Source organism: Zootoca vivipara, chromosome 6 (assembly GCF_963506605.1).
Source record: "Zootoca vivipara chromosome 6, rZooViv1.1, whole genome shotgun sequence".
Lineage (NCBI taxonomy): Eukaryota > Metazoa > Chordata > Lepidosauria > Squamata > Lacertidae > Zootoca > Zootoca vivipara.
In genome coordinates, this window is record NC_083281.1 from 65,297,872 (window position 1) to 65,321,640 (window position 23,769).

At 44.7% G+C, this 23,769-nt stretch overlaps 1 protein-coding gene across 3 annotated transcripts; it reads right to left on the reverse strand.

Annotated features, from left to right (window-relative positions):
- Positions 1-1,559: 1,559 nt before the first annotated feature.
- On the reverse strand, positions 1,560-23,295 carry SALL1 (spalt like transcription factor 1). Of its 3 annotated transcripts, XM_060276069.1 has the most exons (4): positions 23,273-23,295; positions 23,021-23,113; positions 8,250-11,671; positions 1,560-3,538 (listed from the first exon to the last, which is right to left on the reverse strand). In XM_060276069.1, exons 2-4 carry the CDS (start codon positions 23,094-23,096, stop codon positions 3,098-3,100), a joined length of 3,939 nt encoding a protein of 1,312 aa, XP_060132052.1. In that variant the 5' UTR covers positions 23,097-23,113; positions 23,273-23,295; the 3' UTR covers positions 1,560-3,097. The 3 variants fall into 3 exon arrangements, with proteins under 3 accessions (XP_060132052.1, XP_034975779.1, XP_034975780.1); XM_035119888.2 differs by lacking the exon at positions 23,273-23,295 and having other exon boundaries at positions 23,021-23,257; XM_035119889.2 differs by lacking the exons at positions 23,021-23,113; positions 23,273-23,295 and adding an exon at positions 22,131-22,957.
- Between the last annotated feature and the right edge of the window lie 474 nt (positions 23,296-23,769).

Consider the following 23,769-nt stretch of genomic DNA (forward strand, 5'->3'; position numbering starts at 1 on the left):
AAGATGGAGCTGTGTATAGAGGCATTGGCTGGCTTCACAGTTTCCCCCCGCATTGTGATTTTTGCATAGCGCACATACACACATGTATTAGGGCTCGGCAATGTATTGATACATTGTCCAAAATCGGCTTGATGTTCCCATTGTGGTAACTGTTTCATAATATTCAACATTGCGATATATTGCAAATCATGATGCTTGTGTGTGCTATGTAAAAAAAGTGTGATGTGGAAATAGCCAAGAAGCCAGTCATTGCTTCTCTCATGATTCCTTCTGTCTCTGTTGCTCTGTACCAGGGGTTCCCAGACTATGGCCCGGAGGCCACATACGGCCCACGAGGCTCTTTTATGTGGCCCCCAGGGATGCCCGCTGCCGCCGCCTGCTCTTACTAGCACAGTGCGGCTGCCCACTTCCGACCCGGAAAAGCGACAGAAATAGCTTGTGCGCATGTGCGTCATTTCCGGTATACTTCCGGGTCAGAGGAGGCTTCTGCACATGCACACAAGCTATTTCCGGGGCTTTCCAGGTTGGGAGTGTGCGAGAAATAGCATATGGGCATGTGTGGCCACGCGATCGGCACGGTGGGCATCCAGCCCAAAGCCGGGTAAGTTTGGGGACCCCTGCTCTGTGCTATAAAATAACAGTTGTAACAATATGTTAAAGGTAAGTAATAATGTATCAGTTTTAGACCCCTAATAGTAGCAGTTTCCAGGACATTACCCCATTTACCTCTGCATAGTTCCATCCTTATTTCAGACATCATGGTATATTGTGATGTTTAGCTGGTGATATATCACAATTTTGGAAGCCAGACATCGCTCAGCCCTAACATACATCATGATTCACAATATATTGCCAGGTCAAAATTTACAAAACCGTTATCACGATATGGACTTCAAACTGGTTTTAGATGATATATCGCCCATCCCTATTGAGGCCATTCAAACATCCATCAAACACACCCATGTTTGTATTCTTAGGCAGGCTAAGAAATCGTTAAAGTTCTTGTATACTCTATGGAAAGTCCCAGACTCCTTTCTGCTCTATAGAAGCCTTGTAAAAATGTCTATTCAAGTTAGTAGCCCTTTCAACACAATGCCTGCTTTGGTCATTTGTAGCAGGTTGACTGCCCAGGTGAAAAGCAATCCAATCAACTTTGGTTGTCCTGAAGGAAATTCTGACTAGCCACAAGTAGCCATTTACAAGCCTACTCAAGAGCAGAGTTTTTCGCATTGGGGACTGGGGACTGCTAGGGAGCCTTCGTTTACTTTCAGATGGAACTCAGCTTTGTGGTCCCACCTGCATGGCTTTTGGGTGGGCCAACGCCAGCCATCGCAGCTTCCGATATACGGGTCAAATAGGTGGGAGTAGCTTACCAAGTTGAAGGGAAGGAAAGGGAAAAAGGGAGAGAAGACAAGGAAGGCGATGGAGGGAAGATCCACACCAGTGGAAGGGAAGGAAGAGAATTAACTCGAAGGAGAGAGACACAAGAGAAGGATGGATTGAAGGAGAAGAAAAGGGAGAAGCCATTCCCAGAATTGGATTAGAGATAAATAGAAAAAGGTGGTTTCTATCCAACCAAATTCACTAGACCGACAGAAATTAACAGACCTAAGTGAGTCATGTCTCAGACTACAACTCCCATCATCCCTCCTGAACACTGGCCATGAAGTTTTTTTTGGGGGGGGGTAGTATACTTGCATGTACACCTCTGTGTAATGTCATATACCGCATCCCCTTATTTTCTTAAAAGGAACATATAACCCAAAGGGCCACATCCAGAGCCGTTATGGAAGAAAAGCCCCTCTCTTTTAAACACAAACACGGAGAAAATTACCAACTTCATCTGTTGGGAAAAAATGTATTTGATTACTCGCATAAAATTACAGTATCTCTGCTGTTAGTTAAGTATTAAATGTTAGAAGAAACTGGACCTATTTACTTTCAGTTATCCAAGAAAGTGCATGTAACAGTCCAAAGGATTCTTCCAACTCACCCCCCAGACCTGATACAAAATAAAACAAACACTATTCTTGTTCTCTTGGTCAAGAAGTTGGGTTTGAGCTCACGGGGAACATATGTACATTTTAATGAACTCGAGATTTCTCATCGTATATACAGGAGCATCTGAATTTGTCCATGGAAGGTTGATCAAGATGCTTTTTATAGCAGCACAATGTCCAGCACTTTCCACCCCATTCTCTCTCTCTCTCCCTCTCTCTCTCTCTCTCTCTCTCTCTCTCTCTCTCTCTCTCTCTGTGAATATACCTACAAGGCAAAACGTTTCAACTACCAAAAACATTTTTGGACCTCCTCTAATCATCTGCTTGCTTGTTTACTGTACAGAAACTTATTAACATCTAAGACAACTTCAGTAAAAAAAACAAAAACAAACCAAAAACCTCAAGCACAGTATGAAGGACAATTCAAAAAGGAGGGAGAAAGTTAAGTCTTAACGCACACACCCTCCCCACCAAAAAAAAAAGCTGTTTTAATTTTAGAATAAAAATTTCAAAACCAAAAAAACAAATCGAGCCTGTTGTGGAGGATGCATATAGTTGAATTTTATATTGTCCATTTTCAAATCCTGTGCGCAAATCTGTTTGGAGAATTAAACAACGTATTTGCCGATAAATCTCTTTTTTCCCATCGGGATCGAAGTATACACATATACAGACTTTTTGTTACGAGAGGGGGGGTGATGGGGGGGAGAAATGGATTACGGAGGCATTGCGTCGCCCCCACAAAAAGTTCATGTTAAACTGGATATAGAAAATAAGTTAAATGCCAGAACGAGACCACCTAGCTGAACAGACTTGCATTGCCATAAATGTTACAGCACTCTAGTCAATTAGTATTTAGTTCAAAATACAGAAGACCAAAGTTAATGCTTGCATGTGTTTGCAAAGCAAAAAAAAAAAAGTTATATCACTAATAAATAAGCTGTTTTTTAGAACTCTAGATGTCGAACAGGGTACAAAAGAATGTCTTTTTTTTAATGTCACTTTGTCAATTCACCCCACCCCCCAACTTCCAAAGAAAACAAAAACCTGCACAACCTTAGGTTGCAATATCTGCCGGAATGTTCGTAACACGTGTCCTAATTGGTTACAATCTCTTTGCCGTCTTCCACAAAGCGCGTGAAGCGGAAACTAGTCCCATTCTCGCTGCCTGCCATTTTCTCCAGACCAGCTAGAGGCGCGTTAGGTTCAGAGTTCTGGAGCTTCTCCAGACTGCCCGTCAAGCCGCTAATCGGGGAGCTGCTTCCATTGCCCAGGCTCCCAGGGATTGGAGGGATGCCACCATTCTGAATGACCGAGATCTCGTTCGTCTTCATCGCCAAGCCGTTGGAGAGCGCTGCGGCGTACTGATTCCAGAAGCTGGAAGGGTCTCCGTTTCCCGACCTCACGGCCAACTCTTTTGGAAAGATGTCTGGAAACTTTACAGGGTTGCTTCCGAGAAAAGTCATGGGACCATCCACAGAAAGCCGTCTGCCTCGCCGGGCAGGTGTGCTGTTCCACATGTGCGTCCCCATGTGAACCTGAAAGAGAGACTGGTTAGCAGCGGCAGCCGTTATTTTCACAGCGGTCAAAAATACCTGAAAACACCGCGTCTCCATTGTTGGTTTTTGAGGTCTACAGAAGGGGTGGGGAATAGCTTCTGAGCCCCTGGGTCACATTCCCTTCTAGGCAACTGTCCAGGGGCCACATGCCAGGCTGGGTGGGGCCAGAGACCAAAGTGGGTAGAGATATATAGAAATATATGCATGATTTTGCAAAGTGGGCAAGTTTCTACACCTCTCTCTCTCTCTCTCTCTCTCCGTCCTCATTCCATGCAAGTGAGAGGAATCATCAGAGAGCCAAGCAAAACCCACCCCTAAAGGTGGTATCAAGCAATGCTGGTGAGGGTTATGGCTTGAGAAGTGGGGATATGACTTAAGGAGGAGGGTGGCCTGAGGCAGGGCATATTTAGGCCTTGGGCCTGAGATCTATAGCAGATAGATGGTCAGGGGGCAGGCTGCAGGCTGTTTATGGCACCTCAGGTTTCCCCAAGTCTAGTTTGAGGACATATGACACAGACACCTTACTGAATGCTATGTAGGATTGGCCCTGGTTGGTGTCTGGACCACATAGGAACTCTACCCAGACTTCCCTCAAGTTCTGTGACTGAATAAAGGTGGGAAGGGAAAAGAGGCAGCAAGCATACACCAAGAGGAAGAGGTTCAAACAGCCTGCCTACACTTTGCCCTTGCCAAGGAAGGGGGGTTGGGGAAACAACATTGAAAGTTGCGCAAAAATAGAGCTAGTTCACACCTTTAATGAGACATCATTCTTTGGGATTTCAGAGGCAAGAGAACCTTTGAAGTACCTGCTTGCTGGGCATGATAGGCCTGGGTTGATGCCAGAACAGAGCACCACTATTGTGGAGCTTAACCACTTTGCAGGGGAGCCCTTTATGCTGCAATATGCACTTTCATTCCTCAGACCATTGCCTGGATAGCAATGTGTGTGTGTACCCCCCCCTTCTAGAATACAGACATCGACCATTCCCATTCTAGAAGGCCATGCAAAAGGCTAAAAGGTTAAAATTCCTCTTTTTAATCAATAACCAACGACAGCTCATCTGGTTCAACTAACAGCCTAAGTTTCTCCTGCCTACAAGATGGACTTTACAACCCTCGCTTTTATTAAATGTGTTTTGTTTAGTGTGGCCATGCACAGTTCGATCTCTTTTCGCCACCCACTGCCATCACAATGCCAACTACTGTACTTTATGAGACACCCCTTTCCCCTATAAATGTCCAGTTAAACGGGCTGAAAAAATCCTCACTAATTGCTCATTGGAGAGCTTAACGTGCAGGTCAGATGCCCTGAAAGTAGTTATTCATCTTGTATCGCCTCTGCAAAAAATCTCAAGAGGAAAAGACCATCCGCAGGGGGTGGAGGGGAAATGCGCATTTGAAAGTGCTTCACCAGTGTAATATACAGTCCTCTTTTCGGGGGGGGGGGGCGACGACACTGGTACGCATACTCGTAAACATTTTGTGAATTTAATTTTGGCCTCACTGAGGGGCAGTATTTCAATATGAGTAGGAAAATGAGAGTACCCCTAAACATTTTCTTTTAGGAAAAAAAAGCACTGGTTATATAAATGAAGCACATTTGCTTTTTCAACACATGCCAGTAAGAAACATCAGCTAGATTTGCAGTTAAAGCTAGGATCTTGCTCATATTTAGGACTTTGTGGTGCTCTGCTTTAACATTACAAAAAGAGTAGCTTAACTGTAACGAGAGGATTCTTTCACTGTTCTGAGTATATATACAAAGTACACTTTCTGAGTGTCTTTAATTGGGGAGTCTATAAAATTCTGTATTCACCAAAGGAGGGGGGGGGAGTGAAGTTTGCAAACACAAAAACAGTGATTAGATTAACACAGATGTATGCAAATATGCTTCTACCTGTTATGCATGGAAATAATTGGCCAGGAACTGAGAATACATTCCTGGGTGCAGCCTGAGCTGGATGCACAGGAAGCCATCATCTTGCTAAAGCTAATAAGTGGCTGGATAGGTGATGACTTAGAAGCCACATGCACACTCCAGTGTTAGAAACTCGCCAGGCACCAGGTGTGTTTTGTGGGTGCAATTGCGACCATGTGGAGATCTGTGGATGCCAAGTTGGCGACTGGGGAAAGTAAAATGTCACTAAGAGAAGGATTTGAAAGATTTTCCTTGAAGCTTGTATTTGTTTTATTCTGGATTGTTTTATCTGACATTTTAATGTGTTGCGAACCACACTGAGATTTGTTCTATGAAATATAAATAGGTAACCAAATGAAATAATAAAGATGATTTAAAAAATCAGTTGGAGGGGGGCAGGGAAACGACACCTAGACAATTCATTGTGATGACTGTAACCTAGGTTTAAGGCGCCATTAGGTGATTACCGGTAGATTCTATATCTTAGCTACTAACACTGGTACACTCCCGTAGGTAATGTAGGAGAATACGGTAAGTTGGGTTATGAGCATGAGAAAAGAAGCAAACATTTTTGGCAAACGAAGAAAAAGATTAAGAAATTCACTGTGCAGAATACTGTTGTGTGCTACTTTGAGTGGCCTTATTCCGGAAAGGCAACCTATAAATATTTTAAAAGAAATAAATAGCATAGTGGAAGCTGGTCCACTAGGCCAATCTGGGACACTGCCTGTCAGCTCCCAATAAATAAATAAATAAATAATTTATTATTTATACCCCGCCCATCTGGCTGGGTTTCCCCAGCCACTATGGGCGGCTTACGACAGAAAAATGAAATAAAATAATCTATTAAACATTAAAAGCCTCCCTATACTGCCTTCAGATGTCTTCTAAAAATCTGGTAACTGTTTTTTCTTTGACATCTGATGGGAGGGCGTTCCACAGGGCGGGCACCACCACCGAGAAGGCCCTCTGCCTGGTTCCCTGCAACTTGGCTTCTCGCAACGAGGGAACCGCCAGAAGGCCCTCGGTACTGGACCTCATTTTCCAGGCAGAATGATGGGGGTGGAGACTGAGGCCATTTAGGGCTTTAAAGGTCAGCACCAACACTTTGAACTGTGCTCAGAAACGTACTGGGAGCCAATGTAGATCTTTCAAGACTGGTGTTATGTGGTCTCGGCAGCCGCTCCCAGTCACCAGTCTAGCTGCCGCATTCTGGATTAGTTGCAGTTTCCGGGTCACCTTCAAAGGTAGCCCCACGTAGAGTGCATTGCAGTAGTCCAAGCGGGAGATAACCAGAGCATGCACCACTCTGGTGAGACAGTCTGCAGGCAGGTAGGGTCTCAGCCTGCGTACCAGGTGGAGCTGAATGACAGCTGCCCTGGAGACAGAATTAACCAGTGCCTCCATGGACAGCTGTGAGTCCAGAATGACTCCCAGGCTGCGCACCTGGTTCTTCAGGGGCACAGTTACCCCATTCAGGACCAGGGAGTCCTCCACACCTGCCCGCCTCCTGTCCCCCACAAACAGTACTTCTGTCTAGTCAGGATTCAACCTCAATCTGTTAGCCGCCATCCATCCTCCAACCTACTCTTTAATCTCAGTGTTGCCCTTACAAAACTCAACAGGGAGGAAGATTGGGACAAAACTAGAATTACTTGGCTCTGCCAGTCATCGGTTCTGGCACCATCTCCTGTTGTGCCCCCTGCCTTCTGCCCCGCCAGGCACCTGACACCACTGATATCATATCCAAAAACAGTAGGGATGAAGGATATTGAGGTCTCGGAGCCCTATCTTCTGACTGATGGAAGCAATACCCAGATTACCTTTCTAACCTGGGGTTTCAGCAGAAGCGGAAGCTTTCCCCCTCCCTTTCCCGTGTCCCAAAAATCATAGTTGGAAGTCCTGGGGAAAGCAAACCAACCCTTCTCTTTATAAGTAGATGGGGTAATGCATGGAATAGTCACACACACACACACACACACACACACACACACACACAGCTTTTGCCTTAGCGAAACAGAGCTTCCTGCCCCTTTATATTCACCATCAGGTATCAGTAATCTGAGGGCATTGCCCCTCCATTACATGCAGCAAGCACCATTGCTGGGTATGCACGTCAAAGAACCATAAAAGGATTGAAAAGGTCCATCTAAGAACACATGCTACAAAACACAATTTGGCCCAGGTTTCCATACATGTGAAAATGAGTGTATTCCATTCACAATTTACAGTGTACAGGAAGGGTTTAGGCTTGCCATGTAAAAAATGTGGAGCTCTCCTGGAGGCTGCAGACAAAAGACAGGATGCACAAATGCCCAATTTACACACAATGCAAATGCCCAATTTACACACAATGCTAGACCACAATTTATTAAACCATGGTATAGTGTCATGTGTGAACCCTGCCCAGGATGTTAAGTATGATTTGTTTCATGCGAACAAACCTGAATCTGAAGCCATGACTCATGGTTGGCTTACAAACTTTGGTTTATTTTAACTATTGCTTCACCTTACTGCGCTAACCCAGCACCCTTCCCTTAACCATGGTTTGTTTGACCACCCCACCCAAGACACTCAACCAAACTACAAAGGAATAAGTCAGAAGTTGGAAAACAGAAACAAGAGGTGGTTTGATTTGATCATCTGTGGGGAAACTTGTGGTTTGTTGAATAAACCATGGTTATGCACAAACCAGGCCCAAATATGTCAAGTGCAATTTGATGCCAAAAGCAAGACAGAGTATTATGAATATAGAGGTGGGGAGGGAAGTACCTTAAGATTGCCTTTTGTTGTGAAAGCTCTTCCACATATAGTGCAGGCAAAAGGCTTCTCTCCGGTGTGAGTCCTTTCGTGGATCTGCAAAGCGCTGGAGGACGAGAAGGTTTTCCCACACGTGTTGCAGTAGTGCTGCTTCGGCGTTCTTCTGGGGAGAGCCGGAAGCAAGACTGGCGATGTAGCTGAAGGTGGCAGAGGCCCCGAAGGAACCAGGGCAGGCGACATCTCTTTGCTGTCCTGAGGAGCGCTGTGTACAAAACCGTTAACCTCCGTCTTTATCAGAGACGAGAGTGAGTTAGCGGGCATCGCTGACGAAGAGTTCTGATTGGGGCCAAGGGTTGAATTGGGTTCAAACAGCTGTGATGGTAGATCTCGCATTTGATGTGTCAACATATGCTGCTTCAAATTACCCTTTGTGGAAAAGCCACGATTGCAAACTGTGCAAATAAATGGTCTCTCTTTGGTATGACTTCTGTAATGAATGTCCAAGGCACTCTGACATGCAAACGTTTTGCCACAAATGTCGCAGGCCGTGTTCTTCAGCTTGCCTCTGTCTCGGAAAGGAAACAGCATGCTCAAGGACTCTTCCTTAATCATTTTCTCGGGGTTGCCAGACGTCAAATCCAAAGCACCACCGTTTGCAAGGGCTGGAGGCCAACCGTTGGCAAAATCGCTTGGTAACATTTTTGGTGGTTTCTCTTCGATGCACGGTGACTTGTGGTACTCAGCCGTGCTGTTGGAAGGGGACAAGGCCTGCATGGAAGAGGTAGACTCTGAAATAGCAGGACTCCCAGCACTTTGGCTTTCCATATCACCACCAATGGATGACGAATCATTCGTCATGATGTCCCCTTCCACCGACCCATTCTCAACAGATTTTAAGCTTGCTTGAAGCTGCTCAGCAAGCCCCGCATTGATCATCTTCATCTGATTTTCTAAAGCAGCAATACTTGACATTTCCAGTGGCAATGGGGAAGATGATAAACTATCTTGAGATGCATCAATGGATTTCGGGGTATCTGGCACGCTGCTGTCGGGACAGTCTTCCATGTTTTCATCAGAAAAGTTATCCAGATCATCAAAGTTCTTCTCATCAAAAGACCCCGTGTCAGATTCCATCGACTCGGGATAGTTTTCTGTCACAGGTGTGTTGGGTATCTGTCCGCCCATGTGCATCCGGATGTGCTGCTGTAGCACAACGGCATTGGTGAACTTTTTCTGGCAGATTGGGCAGGAGTGTTGCACTCTCAGCGGGGGCATGGCACGGTGAACGCTGTAATGGGTCTTGAGATTTCCTTTTGTCGTAAAGGCGCGGCCACAGATCTTGCACTTAAAGGGCCTTTCACCAGTATGTGTGCGATAGTGCATTTTCAAAGCACTCTGGCAACTAAGAACTCGGTGGCAAATGACACACTCATTGGGGTCGGTTGCCTTTTTGTCAATATTTTCCACTAGCTGCTGCAGTTTGGAGGTCTCAGAGGTTGGTGTTGCGTCCAGCAGCCCCCCAAATGGAAACTTGGCCTTAAATTGCTCCGACATGAGAGGCATCAGTGGATTGGTGAAAGTGACCACATTGATGGAACCTGAATCTGCTGCCGGTGAGGTTACAGAACTGTTAAGACTAGCAGAGGCGCTGGGCATCTGGGTGCTTTCCTCTGGCTTGTCATTGGAGGACAGCAAGGGGCCTGCCTCCCCTTCAACTAAATGCCCATTGGAGTTCTTCCCAGCAGGATCAATGGAGCCAGAGTCGCTTTTCACAGAACATGGGGGACTAGATGAAGGGTGAGTGATGGGAATGGGCTGAGGCTCCTCTGCTTTGATAAAAGGGGTCAAGCTCGGAATTGTGGGAGGAAGCGGTAGGCCAACTGATGTCGTCAAAGTGGATAACACTGGCTTGCTGTCCAGCCAGCTTGTTACAGGCTTCTCGGGCGGTATCGACATTCCATAGGGGATACCTGTGCTTGTGGGAATGTTGTCCAAATGCTCTGGCACTGGGTACGGGTTCATTTGAATGTGAGGGTATTTTTCTTTATGACGCTGAAAGTGGACTTTTAAGTTCCCCTTGGTGGAAAACCGGTTTCCACAGATGTTGCATTTGAACGGCCTCTCCCCGGTGTGAGAACGCAAATGGATCTGCAAGGCACTGTCGCTCCCAAACACTTTCGCACAGAACCTGCATTTATGCTTGAAGAATGCTTCGTCTGAAGCACTTTTCGCTTCGAAGGTGGCCAGGCTGGGGGGCTTGCTTTTCCTTTGCTGGGCCAGGGCAGCCAAGGAGCTCAAATCCTCTGCAGGCGTTCCGAGACTGGACAAAGGATTGGGGAACACAGAGTTGCTAGGGGCAGGTTGAGGTAGAAGAGGGTTCGATACAGGGCTTAATAAACTGCTTATTGCAAAAGCTGGTGAGGACGCCGCCGTCACTGGAGGGCTGCCAAGCTGCGGGCCACCAGCATTTGTAGCCCCTTTGTCAGAGGATGGTGCCGTAATTGCCGCTGCAGACAGGTTAATATTTGGAGATGAGCCGCTACTGGATGGAATCGCCGGGTTGCCAGGATTGCTCTGAGGTAGCTGTATAGGGGGCAGTTGCTTCACACCACTGATGCTGGCAGACTGGCTAGCTAGGCTTTGTGCCAACCCAGCCGCCGCAGCCAGCTGCTGGGATAAATGGGAACTTAACGTGGACAAGGGGTTGGCAGATGTTCGTAACGTGCTCTGAGAGGGGCTGGGAGACGTTGGCAGGTCCACGTTCTGCGAAGCCAGCAATAATATTTGGTGACGAATTTGTTCAATCAGCTGCAACTGGTGGATCTGTTGCTGCTGCAAAGCCAACAGTTGCTCCATGAGGGAAGGGATGGCCAGCTTGCCTGCCGAGGCGCCATTGCACCGCGCTTCCTGCGAGAACTGGGCGACCGCCACTTTCGTGCTCTGAAGGTTTTCAATGATGACGTTGCTGTTGATGACCGAGAAGTTGCCTAGCGTTGTCAGGTCCCCTATTTGAGGTAGAGAGGTTGTGATAGCTGAGGTACCCATGGTGGAGCAGTTACCACTTGCAACGCTATCGCTGGCGCTCTGGGAACTGCCGCTAGTGCCGTTACTAACGCCGGAAGCCTCCACGTCCATGGATTCTTCTTTGTCAAGTTTGTTGTTACGCTCAGGATGGCTGCTGCGGTCTACTTGATCCACGTTATTAACTGTGTCATTCCTCTGCTCGTCAGGATTATCAGTAGGGGAGCTGGGAGGGCAGGCTTCAGAAGGAGAAACAGGATTTTCATTCACAATTAAAACTAATTGATTTTTACTACAGTTCTTCTTGTGTTGCAGGAGATCCGATAGTTCAAAGAACTCAGCACAGCATCTGCCACAGACGTGGGCATCCTTCGCCTTGGTGGTTCGATTTGTTTGACCCTTCTGCGTGTCTCCTAAAACATCAAGGCAAAGGGAGGGGGTAAGAAAAAGAGCAAGATTAGCAACTGAGCAGAAACACAAATCTGGCCTGTAGGATAGGCAATGTTAAGATTTGCTAGAGCACATCTATCTCAAAAAGGTTTCCTGCTTAGTCTTCAGCCACCCCTTCACTTTCCTACACCCTTTGCTTGTATCCCCAAGATCTCCCTGATTTTCTGGTACCTGGCCATGATAAATAAGTTACTTTCCCTACTTTGAGAGTGACTTTAAAAAAGTCAATGTGCAGCCACATGGTCTTAAAGCAGGGGTAGCCAATGTAGCACGTTCCAAATATTTTGAGCTACAACTCCCATCAGCCCCAGTTGTCATGGTCAATAGTCAGAGGTTCTAGGAGTTGCAGTCTATCTGGAGGGCAGCTTATAGACTACATCTGGCCTAAACTCTCAGGCCCCGTCTAGATGATCCCTAGAAATTAAATTTCTGGATGAGAGTGAAGGGGCAAATGATGCAATTCGACTCTTGCACACATGGAGGCGGCCGAAACGAAGAGCGCCGTTTAGTGCACCAGGTGCCATTTCGCATGCTATGGCTGATTATGCTTGTATTCTGCACAACATATTGTTGATTCATTCCATTTTTCCTCCATCGTTAGCCTTGTTTTTACGTTATCTGGTCAGGCTACTGTAAAGGCACACAGCATGAAAATAACAGCCTTAACTGGATCTGCAAAGGAAGGTGGGAGGTTCAGGCAGTGAGTACTGGTGCCAGAACTGGGGTGCTGGAAGCTACCAAAAAAGCATGCAAATTTCCATCTAGGGATTGTGTGTTCCCCTTCCCTAGCCTGTAAATATCGCTTCCTGGCAACGGTGCATGGCTTCAAGCACCAGAGAAGGAACTTGTAGGCCTTGCATTGCATCTTTCTTTCTCCCTCCAAGACGTTTTGGTGAGATCTTCTGCTTTCTTCCACTACCAAGACAGGCCAAGACTGGCCATACATGTGAAAAAAATCAATATTGTGACTTCACAGAGGTTGCCCATGACTGATTTTTAAGACTGTACAATGGGAGCTTTTTATGGCTACCTGTGTCTTGGATGATCATTTCCTCCAGATAATCCATCAAAAGATAAAATAGTATGAACCAAAGACATTGGGGCATAATGAAATTCCATAGCAAGGTATTGATTTCCAATGTTTCATACTGCTTATTGCCTAGTTGTCCACTGAGTGGCAAATCAAGCATTTGAAGGACTCATTAGACTCTCAAGCTCCCCGTCAACCTTGTTCATCCTCAACCGATTCAAAGATATCAGTGACAGTCACCCCGTCACTAAACTAATTTGTAGTCGTTCAAGGTCCCAATCAGTTGCTGACAAGAATGGGGGGCGGGAGAGAAGGGTGGGGGGGAGCACATATCACCCAAGCTTCAGGTTGACATGAACGAGAAACAAACAAACAAGCTAGCTTTCCCATTCCTGCATAACTCAGAGCTAACGCTGATCCTCCTGCAAAACATTGGTTTTCCCTTCCAAAGTTCACTCCACTGCATCTAAAGCCTTTGTTACACATAAAATGGAAAAAAAATGAGAAATCCCTTGTCAAAGAATAATATTCATATTTTCACAATCAAGCATTTGTTGCCTAATCCTACTTATGATGCTTACTTGAAGACCGCGGAGTCCTTTCCACTCTGCTATAGCTCCACAAGCCCCTAAGTCGCCCTCAACATGTTATGCATTTTTTCTTTGCTAGTCAATTGCTTTGTCCAGAACTGCAGGTTCCTAGCACAGATTTCCACACTTACTCCAAAGTAAGCCCCACTGAATTCAATGTGGCGACTTCTTCATAAGAACGCTTAGAATCGCCGCATCAGTTGGAAATCTTAAATCCCTGATCGACAGGACTTACATCCAACTAAATGTGCTTAGGATCGGGGTGTTAAGTTACCTTTTATGATGCCCATTCTAACCTCGGTGGTACCGGTGTAAATCTCTGGGTAACCCCATTGTGAGTATACAAGATCCCACAACTGCCTGTAGTCATTGTACTTTACAACCATGGAGATTAGATCAGAGTATGACCTCATATCTATAAAAGCAGCATTAAAAACTTTACATTTCTGGGAAAGGGGGGGAGAAATCATCAAAGGGGGGGAGAAGAAGATGAGCTGTTAAGAGAAAATGTTTCTATACAATAAGAAATCAATCTGGGTTGTTAAGGTTGATAACCCTCTGCAATCTCCCTTGTCTGAGTGCATATCAAAACTATTTGCTTTTAACTCGTCAATTGTTTAGCAGATAACTTGGAACCTTTCATTAGAAGAGCCCCCTTTCATTTCATGTTTGTTATCACTGGTTGCTCCCTTTTCTTATCGCTAAGATCCATTTGTAAATTAATCGTTACAAAAAGAAGAAGAAGCCTCTGACTTCAAACTAGCTGATCTTATTCAAAAGAAAGGATGGTTCCCTATTGTTTTCTCAGCATGAGGACACAGAATTTGGTTGTACAGATTGTGTGTGGTCAATTTAGAAAGCCAGGGAAGGGGGGGGAGCTCATTTAATTCAAGGATTACCTCCCTGCCTGTTTTGCTGCAACACTAAAATCAGATAATAGGTAGTTTCCATGACTTCCAAATTAAATCTCAGAAGAAAACGAACATTAAAAGTTCCTGGGAAAAAGGGGGGGGTGAAGAAGAGTTTGCTTTTACAAGTTAAAACTGATCCAAGTTTACACAGCCATTGGACCCACCGAGAGAGAGAGAGAGAGAGAGAGAGAGAGAGAGAGAGAGAGAGAGAGAGAGAGAGAGAAAACTTCGCTCGGTTTCCTTAAACAGCAAATACTTTAGAGTTCTGCATTTATACAGAAGAGTAAATGAACTCCTTTCAAGATATACTATGGGGCAAATGTGCCATACAGTCTTTGCATTATTTTCTTTTTTAAAAAAATAGATACCCCTCTACACAGGTTTTTACTGGGAAAGGATCATTTTCAATCCATTTTAAAATAATATATTTGGTCGTCCTGCCTCTTATCACATCCTAGCATATTAAGGCTGCAATTTTGCTACTTCGCTTCATAGGCTTAAAAAAGGTAAGGCGAAATATTAAATGCAGCCTATTTGCAAACACTGTTTTAGTTATTTCCCTGTTTCATGCAGAATAAAATATATAGATCCATCGTGACAAACATTCCATTTAGAGCATTGTATTTTGACAACTAATTTCAAATGAGGCATCCATTTTAGATGCTTATTTTAAAACCAGGGAATCCAATTCTGAATATAGCCAACCGAAAATGTTATTCCTTTCTCTCTTCCACATTTCCATATGTAATGGTGATGTTTCCATCTACTTTTACAGCCAATTATGAAGGAACAAAAGCTATTCTGTTTGTTCACACATTTTCAACAAAATGCATTAAAACTATTATGTCAGCATGTTCTATTAAGCTCCACATTCAGTCGAAAATACTTTTCAACCAGATCACATTTATCAAAACATAAAGCCCACTTTAAAACATGGTTTTGCTTGGTCAGCTGTGCTTAGACAAATAATGACAGATTCAAAACTAAATAACTTGCCGGGGGGGGGGGAGAGAAGAGAGAAATCAGAAAATGAACTGATGAATTGTACACATGACAATGGATTTGCTTCAAATATTTAGCAAGCCTGTACTGAAAATTAAAACCTGTTCCAATTCCCTTTCTTCACCCTTGCAGTAGATTATTATAATCCTGGTTTACAAAGGCCCTGTTATTTTACCTGCCTGATACTTCTCTCTGCACACAAAATGCAACATGTCTTCCATGTCATGTTGCAGCGCTCGCTGTTCTTTTGCTACCTTAAGTTGCAATGCTCAGCACAACATGTTCCAGTTACAGGATTTAAAGTACCCATTGCTTTTTTTAAAAAAAATAAAGAAATATTATACTGCACTCATAAAGGGTCAATTAAGAAGAAACAAAACGATGAGATTTTCTTGCAAAACCTGTACCAAAAGACGTACGCAAGGGAAACTTTATTTCCCCAGCGTTAATACCTAGTGATTATTTTTTTCCCTCAACAAATTTGATATGTGCATGCTAAATATTCTAAAACTGACACTGGCATTGTCTCCTCTTACCACTGTTTGGCACACACAGGGGAAAATGCTCACATGCTAATCAGGAATAACCTAAATTCACAATTGCTTCTCAGGTTCATTAAAAACACGCTTAGAAATTTCAGAAACTGAAAGACATTACAGCTTAAAGCAGCTTCCACTTCTTTAAAGTCATATTTTTTTAAAAAAAAAAAAAACCACACCAAAAAAACACCCCGAAATGAAACAAAAATTAAGGCAGTGTTTCCTTAACGTCTTTTTAATCAGAGTAATTGGCAACATGATAAACCAAAGCAACTGTGCCTACCACCTGACAGAAAGATTTGATCTTTTATAGATCTTGTTAAAAAGAAGCATGATAATATATCTGCAGGCAGCACTTTTGAAATAGAAAATTCAAAGAGATGTATTTATATCAAGATGTGTTTAAGAAAATGAAGTTTTCAACAGCAGACACCTATTTTTTTAAAAAAGAAAAATGTCACCCATGGAACTTTGTTTTCCAAGGCCTACATCCACCAATCAAGCACTGGATCAATAGGTTCCTACAAAAACTGCAAGAATTCTGCTGCTAATCTTAACTTATTCATGCCAACCTGATTTCTTTCTCCAAAGAGAGAAACTTTGAACTGCTTTGAGGCAAAAACTTCATAAGAAAAATTCAAACATTCAGTCATCTTCTACAAATCTTGTAAGAGAGGCAACCCCTTCGCTCGAAATGTCTATCTGCAAAGCAATGAGATTGGACAAGACCTTTCCACTTTATGAATAAATATTCTTTGAATGCATTTTTGGACATTCGCAGAACAACTTCACATTGATATTTCCGTTACAAGAATAAAGTTGATAGATAAGTTAGGATATGCATATGCAAATCCAGGCCAAACATATTCTCTTCCTTCTCATAAGTAATTTAAAAATGAACTTGGGGGGCGGGGGTCACAGCTGTATTTATATTCAAACCTTAGTAGAGACATTATAGGGGCAATATATTAAGAATATATACCCTCTCTTCCCCACAGTTTCCATCCTTCCCTACAACAACTAGCACACTTGGGTATTGCTACCATCCCTTTGAAACCCCTCAGAAAAGGATTCTTCCACCCGAGATCAAATACACCGACGCGCCTTTCAATTAACCCAATTGTTAATTGTTTTGCACTGTTTGTGAGCATTTCTATTTTTAAAAGCCGGGAGCCGGACCTACCTACGTAGCTACTTAAAATAAAAGAAAACTTTCCTACAGTTGAATCAAAATGAACACTAGGTGGGGTTCCTGCTGCAACAGTTTCTCCCAAAAAGTTCAGAGCAGTTTCATTGTTCCAGTGAGAAACCAAAGAGAAGGGGAAAGAGGGGGGGGGGGAGGAGAAGCAATATCTAAACTTTGGCTATGCAAACATTGGCAAAGGAACAAGAAACCAAATCCCTGTTGTTTGGAATGGGGGGGGTGTCAAAGGCGCTGTGGCAACTGGCTGTCAATCCCCTCTTTGGGGGTCTGGCATCCAAGGGGGTGACAAGGGAATAAGAGTTAGCAAAAGCAGTGAGGCTGATAAGGTGAAGCTAAAATAAACTACCAGCTTCCTGCTAAGCGCCTGGCAAGACTCTATTTGGGGGTCACCGGCAAGATATTGAACTGCATATTGTGATCTGAACTTTGTCACCTTTGACTGGAAGGAGGCTGGCAAAGGTTAAAACATCCAAACACTTCCGAGGTTTCCCCCTAGCACGGATTGGCCAAACATCCCCAACTAATAGCCCTCTGAGCAAAGCCACTGCTGGGAGACAAGTCTGGCTCCCCCCCCCCCCGGAAAAGGACGGAAAAAATATATTTGAGATATTACCATCTACTTTTGGAAAAGGGAGAAGAAGCGTTGATTTGGGTCCTCTCTCAGGTTGCCTTTTCCAGTGGTTATCTGGAAGATTATTCCTACAATCACTCTCCACCAGCTTATTATCAAATTATTGCAGCTCTCCCCTCCCTTCTCCAGCTGATAGGATTTGCCACAGTGATCAACAAAAAGGATGTTTCCACACCTAAGAAGTCCACCCTTCTGGAAAGGATCTTTATCAGGAGTTAAACGGGGAGAAAAGGAAAGGAAAATCCATTTAAACAGCTACTTTTGGAAGTGATTGCACAAAAGTTAAATGAGGTTTCCGAGGACACAAAACAGGCAGCTCGGAAAGGGGCAAAGGATGATATTTCGCGAACACAACCCCAGACTCAAAATTATTTCACACTGATTGTAGAACTGCAACTTTAAAACATCTGTACGAAAGCAATTGCCATTCATTTATAACAAGATTTACTTCTGAATCAAAGTATTGAGGGCCTTTCATGGTTTATTCTTAGCATTTCTGCCTGTGTTGAACTCGTCTCAAATATTCTATTTTGTTAAAATGTAAGTACATACACAATTGTCCAAAAATAGTTCAGTCTTTTGAAAAGAAATGCCTCATCTTGTAATAAAGGGAGGGGGAGGAGAGAGAGAGAGAGAGCATTGTTCAGCAAGCCTGATTTCAAATGGTGTTAATTGAAAATGTAATTAATTATAACTTGGATAATTATGTCAAATGTGTAGATAGTCAGGGTAGGTTAATAGTTCACTATGAATCCCAGAGTTTGTGTTTCCCATGCCCAAAGGGAATTGTTAGCACCTTGTATCCTCTGGATTATCCTTCTGTCCCAGTCTTTGCAATAGACTGAAAAAAACTGCTCCAGAAATACTGCTTCTGTGTTAAGATTAGGCCATTACCCTATTTTTTAAAAAGATGAAGCTTAAAGGGGGGGGGAGTATACAGCCAACCCTAAATGTAACAAGTATTCTAGAAACCTTAGGCAACAGGACAATTCCAAATGTCTCCTCAAAAACCAGCCATACTGAATATGAAAAAGGCTTAGTCTCAGGTAAATGAGGATAGGATTAGAACCCTAAATTTCAAGAAGCAGCTCTTCAGCTGTGTATTTTCCCCAGCAGCAGCCAATGACTTGTTGAATACAATTTATGTCTGGAGCTCCAGATGTTTGCTCTACCGTTTCCACTGTTAGGGAAAAAAAATTCGCCTAACAGCACCAAAGCCAGTCCTAAATTTTTCAGCAGCACAAATGAAAAGAATGAGAAAAGGCCAGCAGAACTTTTAATAGCAAAGCGTCAGAAAAGGTACCTGTATAAAATTCTCAAGAAAGATGGATAAAAACTAGGCCACAGAAGGACAAGTGTTTCTTTAAATGATTTTAAAAAGACAGCTGCAGGTTGAGAAATTTCTGAGATCTGGATTCTAAAACGGATTACTAGAGGGGGTGGGGAAATAACCAGAAAATGAAACTGGCTCTAAATGGGCAATTCTATGACATTTTATTTGTAAGATATATAATTTGTTTTCATAGCAATTATTTCTAGATTAACAGTGATAGAAAACACCGTGCTTTCCTGAGCTTTTAATTACCCTGCCTAATCTCAGCTTGATAAGAGTGTATGTGTGTGTGTGTGTACACACACACATGAAAGGCTGTGTGCAATTTTAGGGCATCAAAATATAGATCATATAGTGAAGGAAACTGTCCGTATTGAAGGCTTTAGCAGCAACATTGTATACCAATATTATTACAACACTCAATCCTGTTAACACTATTACAAAATATAGCCTCCAGGCAACTTAGTCAAACTTATTGTCCAAGCATGTAAAGGGAGCCATAACCTAAATCTATTACCAGTAAGGGAGGGGAGGGGAGGGGGAGAAGAAGAAAGACTAAGATAGCTTAACTGTTAGAAATGCTCTCCCGAAGAACAATGAACTAACAAAAAAGGGGGGGTGAGAAAAACTGGCTTGCATTATATAGTTAATTCAAGTGAGCTAGTGACTAAAAAGAGCTGGACCAGTATTGTCTTCGTATCATTGTGCTTTGATGAAATCTAGTTATTTTAAGCACATCAAGTTAGCAACAGGCATGAAAACTCCCTAAGATGAATTTCCTCCCTAACTCTGCAGCAGGGTGGTTTTGGAAGAGGCGTACAAAGAAAACGAATCCAGAGACTAAAATATAGAGGGTGGAGAATTGTAGCTAGCTAGGTCTTAACAAATCGAAGATGCCTTGACCTATCAGAGAGTAGCAGAATTTTTATTTTTGTGGGGGGAAGCAGGCCCCTCTCTTGCACCCAAGAAGGTAAAGAAAATAAATTTGCTTATTCCTATCCCTGATCCAGCTTGAAGACCACAGAGTTCTTCTGTTGGAACTCTTGTGGAGGAATAACGATAAAAACAAAAAGGAGCGATCTGAAGTGTATTCTTGAAATTTCAACCTGGAGTTGGTGGCAGATAAATGAAGTTGCAAAATATATGCGCCCGACCTATTTCTGAGAAGAGAGTTTAGATAATAAACAGAAGGGGCATCAACTCATCCAAAGTCAAAAAAAGAAGGTCAAGAAGTTTCCTTACAAGAATTCCAACGTTTGTCAAGAATTTGAGAAATGATAGGACATTATTATTATTTTTAAGGTACCAAAAAGTTGCCTTATAATAAAGCCACCAAGGGAAACTTGCTTGCAGTTCCTTTGGCTCAATTTGTTGCTGAACTTTTCCAAGGTCTCTTCAGTACAAAGGGGGTGGAGGTGGGATGAGGGATGAGGATATGGTAGCTTATGGAAACGGGGAGAAATACTTTTTTAAAAAAAAGTGGAGTGGTGGCATAAAGCTGGCATGAAAAGGACAAATGAAAGAACTTCCATGCCTTCCGCACTGGCTGCCCTGATCTGGGTAAGGCTGAAAGGTTCGGGGGCTAGAGGGGGCTTGTCTGTTGACTGCTACTTTTAATGACTAAGCTGGGGGTTTAAATGGGACTGTGGGAGAGGCACAGCTTCTATTGGTGACTCACTGCACCCAGACTCCTGCAGATCACCCCCCCCCCCGCCAAATCCCTTAAGACAGACAGAAATTTGCTCTGGAAACGTGCAGGGTGTTTGTATGTGTGTGAAGGCAAAGGAGGAGAGCAGGAAGAGTTGTTAAAAAGGAGGATTAGGGCTGTTTCCTTGCAAAAAAATAAATAATCAAATTGAAGAGCTCCCACACTAACTATATATATATATATATTCTTTCTATACAATCTGTAGCTATTATTGGAAACACAACATGGTCACCATCCTTCTGTGAAGATTTTTAGAGTCTGCTTTTATCAGGCTGCCCACTGTCCTTGAAGTACCACCCTAACATCTGAACAAGAGCTGGGCAGAGCAGGCCATCCTCCTACACCACCAATTTCTCTCTTTTTACAGCCTCTCTCAACCCCCCCCCCCCGAAAAAAGTGTTAAGCAACCACGCATTTTGCATACTTTACATGCGGACATTGAATCCACTTACAAACTCACGCGCATTATCTGTTGTGTACAGAAATTTAAGGAGATGAAAAAGATTTTTCCAAAGCACACACGCACTTAGTAAGAGTTACCACAATCCAATTCGCACTTCTACAACTGCCGTCAACTCAAAGAGAGGTTTACTCCCGAGTAAGCCTCATTGGAAAAAGTGCTCCGTCCACAAACATCCTCCCCTCTCTTGCCATCCTCCCCTAACGATCCTGGCCACCTTCCACCGCTTCTTCGGCGGAGGAGGAACGGAGGGTCGCGCAGGGACGCTCTCCGTTCTTAGGTTTGCCACAGTGCCTTCTCGCCCCGCCCCCCCCACTTTCCTCTGCTAAAAACAAACGGAGAACTTTGCATCTCCTGTTGACGATCCGAGTATATCGCACCCACAAACAACTTTGGAGCAAGAGACACGTTGCTGTGCCCTCCTCCTCTGCCCGCTGGAGAAACTGACAAGCCTGGCATCGGAAAGAAAACTTTCTCTTGGATTCGGGGCTTTTCCAAAAGCCCCCACTTTCTGCTGATGATCCATGCACGCAGCGACAGGCCTCTTCGCTGGCTTCGCCTCCCCCTTCCCCAAATTCAGCAACTCACCCAGTTTTCACAGGCACAGGTAAAAACGGGGCCCCCTCTCTACGACCCCCCCCCGCATTATCAATACCAAAGGCATTAAAAGGAAGGCCCGCAACATACCGAGATACGCACGTACGCACACACCACTTTAAATGGAAATTTCCCACGATCGCAAAAGTCTCCCGTACGCACCGAAGAACCTTTGGCACCCCCCTCTTCCTCCCAAAAAAGGCTATCGTAACCGAAAAGGGCAAACTCGAACACAGATCCGCCGCAGCGGCAGAGCAATAAACGACGATAAGGAAATTCAACGCGAGACTGGAGCCCGGCGGAGCAGAGGCTGAGCCGGCCAGCTGGGCACGCCGAGGAGGAGAGGGAGACGAAGGAAGCGAAAGAAGGAGTGCACCGCGCCGGGCGCCAGGAAAAGGAGATCTCGCTCTCACTCACCCATCGCGGCCAGCCGGGAGCGAAGGAGGCGCTGCCAACCTCCCACCTACCCCCGCTGTCGGAAAACGTGGGATTAAAAAACAACAACCCTTTTTAACTTCCTCTAAAATTCACGTTGGAGAGAGGAGGGGGGAAAGTTGCAATATTCCAGGGCAGCCCTCTCAGGCAAGGCTGGGAAGGGAAGCCGAAAAACACTCCATTAAAAAATGGGGGGGGGGATCTTTGGATAAACTATGTTTTATTTTAAGATTCAGGCCCCCAGAGATGCACCCCCTGAAAGAGAAGGGGGGAGCGTCAAGATCCTGCGCATCTTTCCCAAAGGGGAGGTGGGGAAAGAGAAATCCCCAACTCCGCTTCCGATCAACGTGCGAGTGGCAGCGTGCGTGTTCAGGGAAGGGGGGCGGTGCGGCTAATTGAGAGAGATCCGGTCTCCGCTTGCCAGATCGAAAACGATCCAGCGAGGGAAAGATCCACAGAGGGCAGCGACGGGGCTTGAGGGGGGGGGCGGGAAGAGAGGAGGAAGGAAACCACCCAGGACTCGAACCATCCGCAAGAAGTCACAACTCCAGCTGATCAACTTCGCTCTTGCTTCCAAAGTCTCTCTCTGCCTCTCTCTCTCCCCCCTCTCATCCCTCCACCGTCTCTAACCCCGAAGGTAAGTTTGTTCCGATTGTTTGTGGGGGGAATCCACAATCGCTTTAACAAGAAAGAGATCGACATATATCAGCGTTCTATGGTTCGGAAGTGAGGGAAATCGCTCGCAGGACAGAGCGAGCTAGAACGATTTCTTCCTTTTTCTCTTTTTTTAAAAAAGGTCCCCCCTCCCTTAAAAAAAAAGCCACCCCAACAGGACGCAACTGCTCAGCCCCCCCCCTTTAAAAAAAGCTCACCATTGCGCTGAGATCTCGAGGCCAGCTCGGGGTCGGTTTGGAAGTGCTGCGGCTTCGCCTGTTTCCTCCGCGACATGCTGGCGCAAACATCAGCTGGGGCAGAATAAAAAATTACTAAAAAAAAATCTTCTCAAAATTACGGAAATCGAGCCTGGCCCCCCTCCTTCTCCTCCTCCTCCTCCTGGCGCTTCCCCTCCCTCTCCCGCCTCCTCCCGCTTGCCCGATCCTCCGCGCACCGCGCATGTGTCTTACTATAATTGTGATTATCAATAATGCATTGCGATTAATCATACAGGGGGCTCTTTGAAAGGCGATTGGCACAGGGCCAGCTCTATTCAAACGAGCTCGCCTTAATCAATTAGCCGCTGATTTGCTGGAGACCCTTGTCTCTCCGCCGCTCCCGCCCAATGAGCCGGCCCATGTGGCAAGGGTTCCACCCGCTCCACCACCCCCCGCTCTCTCGCCCCCCCCCCGCGCGCTCTCCACCTTCCCCAGCCTAACCAGAAAAGCTGTTTGGATACAGTTTTTAACCCTCTTAGCAACCAGCTGGGACTGAGCACGCCGGTCCTGTTACTATAGGAATGCGCTCCAACCCCCCACAACTTTTCTCTCTCTTTGGCTGGGGCTGCTTCTTCCCGTTCCAGGAGTTTTTCTTCCCTCCCCCCACCTTCCTCTCTTTTTTTCCCCAAGGGGGGAAAATGTTATCCTATTTTAGCCAACTTTTAAGTGTTTAATGTTATCCTATTTAG

Bases quoted from the DNA above. Each gene is read 5' to 3' on its own strand.
- SALL1 (XM_060276069.1), bottom strand. From the start codon at position 23,096: ATGTCGCGGAGGAAACAGGCGAAGCCGCAGCACTTCCAAACCGACCCC. The intron at 11,672-23,020 runs GTGAGCTTTTTT...TTGATGTTTTAG, and splicing joins CTCGAGATCTCAGCGCAATG to GAGACACGCAGAAGGGTCAA. The intron at 3,539-8,249 runs GTACTTCCCTCC...TCTCTCTTTCAG, and splicing joins CAACAAAAGGCAATCTTAAG to GTTCACATGGGGACGCACAT.